This window comes from Thamnophis sirtalis, unplaced genomic scaffold (genome assembly GCF_051295495.1).
Source record: "Thamnophis sirtalis isolate CommonGarterSnake01/CBP01778 unplaced genomic scaffold, rThaSir2_p1.2 scaffold_2, whole genome shotgun sequence".
Lineage (NCBI taxonomy): Eukaryota > Metazoa > Chordata > Lepidosauria > Squamata > Natricidae > Thamnophis > Thamnophis sirtalis.
This window is the reverse complement of record NW_028261382.1, coordinates 40,903,954-40,911,783: the sequence shown is the minus strand read 5'-3', so window position 1 is coordinate 40,911,783 and position 7,830 is coordinate 40,903,954. Positions and strand designations below refer to the sequence as shown.

At 44.2% G+C, this 7,830-nt stretch overlaps 1 protein-coding gene across 1 annotated transcript; it reads right to left on the bottom strand.

Annotated features, from left to right (window-relative positions):
* Window positions 1-920: 920 nt before the first annotated feature.
* Window positions 921-6,539, bottom strand: S100A14 (S100 calcium binding protein A14). Its single transcript, XM_087703696.1, has 4 exons — window positions 6,391-6,539; window positions 5,918-6,082; window positions 2,575-2,721; window positions 921-1,260 (listed from the first exon to the last, which is right to left on the bottom strand). Exons 2-4 carry the CDS (start codon window positions 5,945-5,947, stop codon window positions 1,135-1,137), a joined length of 303 nt encoding a protein of 100 aa, XP_087559822.1. The 5' UTR covers window positions 5,948-6,082; window positions 6,391-6,539; the 3' UTR covers window positions 921-1,134.
* Between the last annotated feature and the right edge of the window lie 1,291 nt (window positions 6,540-7,830).

Here is a 7,830-nt window from a genome sequence, read left to right as displayed (position 1 = left end):
GAAGGGACCCTAGAGGTCTTCTAGTCCAACCCCCGACACGAGCAGGAAACCAAAAGAGAATCCAGAAATAACTGGCTTGACACCAGGGATGTGGCTATGTTGGGGACAGGCATATATCAGGGACTCAGGGAGAGGCGATCACATCAGGGGAGTGGGCTAGATGATCTTTGTGAGACCCCCCCGACTTTCCAATTCTGCGGCTCTGGGTTTCTCCCCACTGTCGGCGTAAAGTTACCCCACTTCCCAAGAGTTAGTTTATTAGTTTATTAGAGGTACATAAAGCAGGATTTCTATTTTTAAGACGCTTCTATGGATGAGTTTTTTTTTTTCTTTTAACTCTTGTTCGTGTCAAAATTCTGTGTTTTTATTTTTTTTAATCCACTCGCTTTATTTTGAGTGGGTGGGCTTTTTCTGCGACTTCTGACTTTCACGGAAAGGGGAGGAAATAGATGTTTAAGAAACACGCACCGAACAAAGAAACCGACCACCGAAATCTCGAGTTTTAAATTCAGATTTATCACATTCCTGTTTTGGCAGCGATATATAAAATTCTATGTGCAACTTCTTATACAGACATGTATAGATATATAGAGATATATATATACTTTATATATATATATTTAACAGAATGTCTAAGGCATTTTTGAGGTACACATTTGAAAAGGTTTTTTTGGGGGGGGTTTCAAACGAAATTCTCATTATTTTTTTTAAAAAATGTGGAGAATTGGAGCTTTAAACTGTCCCAGGATGAAATGCTGCCAACATCAGAGATAAAAATTAAGAATATCTATTGGATCTTTTGCGATTTTTTTTCAGAGCTCAGCTTAAAAAAAAAAAAAGCTTCAAACTGCAGGAAGATTTTCTAAAGTTTGGCTTCACGAGCTCTGAAAATTTAAAATTTGAGAAGACTTTAATTCCCCCCCCCCCGCATGAAATTTCTGTCTTCTGGCTCTGGGGGGTTTGAAAAATTTCTTGATATCAAGAACAAGAACCACCTAGGTTAGGAAAATCGAGTGGATCGAATGAATCCCCCCCCCCCCAATAATTAACACTGCATGAAATAAACACATTTGAGATCTCCCGGTGCTTCTGCGCAAATGGGGTCCACGCTTGTCTTCTTTTGAACTCGGCTCTTCACTTCTTCGGCAGGCGGCATCCCTTGGCGGCGTCTCCCATTATGTCCCAGTATTCCCCAAACTGGAGTTTCGCTTCTTCGTTATCACCGAAGCATTCAATCTTCTCATCCAAAGGTTCGACTCCCTGTTAGAGAGAGGTTGGGGGGGGGGGGAACGACAGAAGAAGAAAAAAATTAAAAAGGAAGACTGAACAGATCTTATTTTTTTGCATCTCTTCTGCTGTTGTTTTAAAAAGCTTGAGAGTTTTCTTAAAACGATCAGATCGTTGTTGTTTTTAGATGCATAGCTTTATGGATTTAATTCCTTGCTTAAATTTTATTTTGCAGTCCGTTTGATGCATTGGGGAGCTGAATAGATTAATGATAAGATTCTTAATAGCAACTATTTTCAGTAGTTTACAGGCTGTTATTAATTAGCTCACATTTTTGCAAGCAATATATTTTGTTGGATGTGCAGTTTTGGTCGTCTTTGTTATTTTCTGCACACTTATCTGTTCCTTTATTGGATATTTTCTTGTGCATATTTTAACCGGTAAAATCCGGTTACAGATTTTACAGCCCACTGTCAAAATGAGATTTGGTCTGTGCCTTAGTCCTGAAATAAAACCTATCCATAATAATTACTACGAGTTGACGTTAACTTGACATTTGAAAAATGTATTTTAAACTAAACTAAACTAAACTCTAAACTAAATTAAACTCTAAACTCTAAGTTATACTAAATTAAACTCTAAACTAAACTCTAAACTAAATTCTAAACTAAACTAAATTAAACTCTAAACTAAACTCTAAACTAAACTCTAAATTCTAAACTAAACTAAATTAAACTCTAAACTAAACTCTAAACTAAACTCTAAATTCTAAACTAAACTAAATTAAACTCTAAACTCTAAATTAAACTAAATTTAAACTAAACTAAACTCTGAACTAAATTAAACTTAAACTAAACTAAACTCTAAATTAAATGAAACTCTAAACTCTAAATTAAACTAAACTAAAACTAAAATTAAACTAGACCATTCCAGGATACAAAGAAGTTTCCAAACTAAATACCTATCTTAACGCAGAAACTTGTGTCTTTACATTAAAATGCAGAACTTTCTTCTCTTGAAATCCAACCTGGGTTTTTGCGTTGAAACACAATCTGGGGGTTGGCCTCGGCGGTGGGGGGGGGGGGAGAGACCCCAATTTATTTTATTTATTTATTTATTTTAAAAAAGGAGATCTTTGCAACCCGAAGAAAACACACGGCGGGGCCTTTTCGGGGGTGGCCCCGAACGCGGGAATTTCTGCCCAATGGAATTCAGAAACCCCGGAATAACTTTCGAGCCGGATTTTCAAGCAGCCCAAACCTGTTCCTTCGGGAGGGAAGAGGGGGATTGATCAGTGTCCCGATCCCGTCTTGGGACACCGGACGTCCCGGGCGCTGTTGGTCTCACCTTGGCTAAATGTGGCAGCCTCTGTCCAACCAGGTCTTTCAACTCGTTGGGCGTGAGGCATTCCTTGTGTCCCTTGACGGCGTAACAGTGGAAGTTGTTAATAACGATCTCGATGGCTCTCTCGACATCGGTGAGTTCTTGGCTATCCTGTAAAGGCAGGCGCGGAGGGCAGGTGGGAAGAGGAGGACAGGTGAGATTCATCCCAGCCACGCAATTCCCCGTGTGCGCCATCTCTCGCCAAAGTCGCTTAACCTGCCGAGCACCTTCCTACACACAACTGCACCCTCCCCGAAACAGCCGGCTCTTTCAGGCGTCCAAAACTTTTTTTTTATGCCAAAGTCTGGGGCACACACAGTTTCGCACTCCGCCTCTCCCTCTCCCGTACATTTCAACAAACTAGGTTTTTAAAAAGAAAAACTCAGAAAAATAGCAAAACGAAGAGTCGGGGAAGAAAAGAGGAGCAGAACAATAGGGGGAAAAATATCCCATTTTCTTTGGTGGAGATGCAGATGTAAAACATGCTCAAAAAAGTTTAACAAAGATTGTGAGTCGACAAACATCTAAATTTAAAAGGCATTTAAAAGACTGGAGGGGTGAATTTGCGTAATGCGTCCTGCTTCCTTTCTGTACTTAAGCAATTGGCGGAGATGCAGATATAAAACATGTTGGTTTCTTACTCTCAAATCAACAATTAGGCAGAATATATATATTTTTCTTGACGGAGGCCCAACACACCAACCGAAGCTTATCAACCTGACTGGGTGCTACCTGGGCAGGTAAATTTCATCATTTCGACGATCACCTGTTCTCCTTTGGAGTTTTTGCTCCAAAAACCCCCCAGTCTGGCCTTTCCCAATTTGGGAATTCCTAAATATTTCAAAAGTCTTTCAAAGCTTGGGCGAATGGATGGAATTTTGGTGCGTGCCAAATATTTCATCTGAATCCCTCAAACCTGACAACGTTTTCTCGTTGGTGCTGTTTTTAAATTAACGTTTATACCAGCCAGGATGCCCTTCAGTGTTGGCTTAACACAAGCCAGGATGCCTGTCGAGAAAGAGACCATTGTAACCGGATGAACGATGAATGGAGTTTAGCCCAAGCTTTTGATCAAGGCTGGATCTTTTATATCTCCTGATCAAATGTTCCTGGTATCATTTGGGGCACACATGGTGTGCAAATGTTTTTTTTTTTTTTTAAAGATCTCAGCTTGGAGAAAACTTTGCAAAATACTTGCAAAATTAGCAGCTATTTTGATTTTTCCCCAAAACCCCAGCTGCAGCATCCATTGGGAAGGATTGGGATGGGGGAAAATACATCCAAACGATGGAGAAGATGCATAGAGGAAAAATCCCCCCTGTAAAATGGATTTATTTTTCTGGGGAGAAAGACGAGGAAGTGGAAAAATCTGCATTTCGAAGCCTCTTCTACCCAAATTTTGATTCTCGCCTTTTTTTTTAATTTTTGTTTTTTCCCTAGTTCTCCCAAATAAAAACGATTGCACTACTCATGTCTTTTTTCCAGGCCTCTCCACGGAAACATAAATATTGCGAATTTCCCAGCCCAGGCGCCGTTTGTTTATCGCCATTTCATTGCAAAATCTGCCAAATCGGAGGATGGATTTAAACGATGGATTGGAGGCCGAGACAGAGGAGAAAATAATAACATTTTTTTTAAAAAGGATGGTTTCGTTGGCATGAATGTGGAAGCCAATGTTTGCAACACCGGCCCGACGAATCTTTTCCGGGATTTAAAGCAAATAATCTAACAGACTTTAAGGCAGAGATTAACCCCGGTCAGCAATGACCGTGGTTAGAAATGGCTCCTTCCAATATTTGGAGTGTTACCCATTTTTCTGATATTTTAAAAAAGAATCTTTTCACTGATTGTTTTGCTATTTATTTAAAACGAACAGATTGAAGTCAGGATAAGCACAGCGGCTGGATCTGAGCAATCTGCAAGTTAACCTTGATTCTCCCAAGCTGAAAATGTTAAATTTCGGGATCCACCTTCCTTGCATCTTCACAAGCATTGGGGCGTTTCCTGAGAGTCAATCTCATTTCTTCGAGCCGAATTTTATCTCGATAGGTTGCAAATTAAATTCACAGGCGGCCGAGGAAGCCGAAAAGAAAGTTGCCTGGATTGCTGGCGGATTCTTTCGAACCCAGAACGCGATCCGAATTCAATTCCAAAATATTCCCAACCTGTTTGTCTTCTGAGGTTTCCAAAATCTAGTTTCCTTCCTCCCCCCCCCCTCTTGGCCAGAGAACAATTGTGACTCATTGTTCGACTGAATTATTTTTAATTCCTGGGGGGGAAAAAAACGAAATGGAAAAGTTGCCCCCCTCGGCGTGAAGATATTTTCCTGGAGACAAAACTAGGATGGAGCATTTGATGATGGAGAAGATTGCTGAATTTCCATAGGCCTCCCTCCCCTGTCAATATTCTGATGGGTTGATGGTTGATGTCCCGTCATGTTTTTTTATTTCGAGCAATCGCATAGATGGATTTTTTTACGAGTGCCGTTCTCCTACCGGAAAAGACTTGGCTTGCCCCAATATATTCAATTATTGTGAAATGATTGTCACCCAAAAAACCCCACTTTGCCTTGAATTCAACTCGCTAGACTAAAGTTTCAAAGAGATAAAATGCAAGATAAATTGGGGGGGGGGAGAGGAAAACCTACGGGAAAGAGGATCCAAAAGGAGGAAAAAATTAAGAAAAAAAAAGGAAATAAAACAGATGGATTCCCAACCGTCTTTCTGCACAGATGCAGATATATAGTAGAATAATAATAACGTCTTGGTCTCAATTAAAACGGAAGAATTTGAATGAGAATCAGAGGTCAGGGGGCAACAACACAACGCAGGCAATTAAATTTGAACATTCCCACCCCAAAAATTGTGAGTTTTGTGCGAAGGAGGACCCAAACTCCAGGGCCAAACTGTCTTAATCTTGGGTGTTTAATTTTCACCCCCTGGAATCAGAACTTCCAAGTTAGGGTTTAATCTTCTAAGCAATTTTCCATCTGGATTTGGAATCGTGCCACCATCTCTGCCCACTTTCCTCTTCTGAAAATTAAATTTCTCCCTTCCCTCGAGCTTTTTCGAAAGGATGTGAGTCCCCAATCTGGAATTAGGGGATCTAACTTGGGGGGTCTACGGCCTCTCGAAAATCTGCCGTGGAGATATTCCTCCAGTTTTGCCTACCCGTTGCACCTCAAGGTTCCCAAATTAGGCCCATCTTCTTCTGTCTGTCGTTCGTTTCTCACTTCTCCCCCCCAAAAAACCCTCCCCACGACACACGCAACCCACCCACCCCCGTTTCCCCCTACCCCCCTTTTCACCTTTCGCTTCTTGCCGCATCGACAACCCATCGTTCTCCCGACAGATCGGCTCCTCGCTGGTTCTCGGGCAAGATATCCCCCCCTTTCGGAAGATCACGATAACGTGGCCGTTGAGTGGTTTCTCCGGAGCTCGAGGAGTTCGCTCCCGGGTTCAAATGGGGTCTCCTATCACAGGGCAGGGGGAGAGCAGAAAAGGGGGGGAAGGTTTGTACGTGTGCGGGAAACGCTCCCTGTTGCGTTGAAAACCTGAACCGTCCCCACACCGTACAATCTGTTCTGGATTGCCGTCGGCAAGTTTGGAGGAGCGATTTGCCCAAACTTGTCCAACCGAGAAGATTCAGGGAAGAAGAGAAAGAGTGGAGGAAGGTTGCCAAGAAGATGGGGAAGGGAAGGGAAGAAGGAGAGACCCTAACCCTCGAATTGCCCTCTCTCGGTTTTGGGGAAGGGGGCCTCAAGGCAGAAGGCCGACTTACCTGCTCCCTGGGGTTTGGAGGTGCTGCTCTCGCTGGTTGTCTCCTTGGCACGGTTTTATACCTCGCGAAGGTGTGTCCCGGAGACACCTTATGGAGGGAGCTACGAGTTGCAAGTCTGGTGCAATCCTCTCCTTGTGCTGACTGGCCCCCGGCCAGAAGACAGTGCTCAGACGCCACCCATTGCTCCGTCCTTACTCACAGCTCAAGGATGAGCCTGCTTCCTCCCTTCCCCCAATGGCCGAAGTTCACCGGTCCTCCTGGTTGACTTCTAGCGTGTTGGGATGTTGAGGAGAAGGACTCGCCTCATACTGGCATGGTGTTGTTGTTGTTGTTAGTTGTGAAGTCGTGTCCAACCCACCACAACCCCATGGACCACGTTCCTCCAAGTCCTTTCCCATCCTCTGGACTCCATTGAAGCTCAGGCCGGCTGCTTGGGTGACTCCATCCAGCCACCTCCTTCTCTGTCGTCCCCTTCTTCTTCTTTTGCCCTCCATCGTTCCCAGCATGAGGCTCTTCTCCAGAGAGTCCTTCTTCCTTCTCATTAGGTGGCCAAAGAATTTGAGTTTCCTCTTCAGGATCTGGCCTTCTAAAGAGCATCCAGGGTTGATCTCCTCTAGGACTGACCGGTTGGATGGCCTTGCAGTCCAAGGGACTCGCAGGAGTCTTCTCCAGCCACCAGAGTTCAAAGGCAGGGGTGCCCGTGACCATATTTGCCCCGTGGAAAGCCCTGGGTGAAGATTTGGGGATGCTGGGTGGCTTCGGACTCTCTCCTAGCCCTGGTGGGACCTTCTAGGAGAACTTCGTAGCTCCTTGATCGCTTGAGATTGGAGGGGACTCCACTAGAGATATCTTCAGCTTTTGAAGTCGGCAAAGGAGATCCCTCAGGAGAACAGACGGACGAGGAAATGAGACCTGTTCCCAGGGAGAGAAGTCTCTGTCCAACCAGCAGACCGTTTGGGAAGTTCTCAAGAAGGTCCTGCTTATAGAAGGGCATCTCCAGAGCAAAACTTGGAGGGGAACAGCGTTGAAAGCATTCCACTCCTCCTTCCTGAAGACCTAAATCATATTTGTTTACTGGGCCGTTGTTTGTCCAGAACTCTTTATCAGAGCTGAAACTGGACTTTTGGACTTTTGTCTTCAAGCAACCAGACAAAGCATCATCTTCACGGCATCGATGGTCTGTCTCCCAATGTCCACCTTCCAGGGCGGCCTGAATCTTCTCTCCTAGCTAGAACTCTGGATGGGAGACGTTTCACCCCAAGATTTGTGCCGAGCCCCCTTAATGAAGGCAGTGGAGGCTGTGCGCATTCCCACGACGGGCAGACAGTCCTCGACCTGCAGCGTTCCATTTAGCGACCGTTCGAAATGACTGGAGGGGGAAAAAAGGTGACCCACGATCGTTTTTCACCCTTAACGACCGTCGCAGCATCCCCCGTGGCC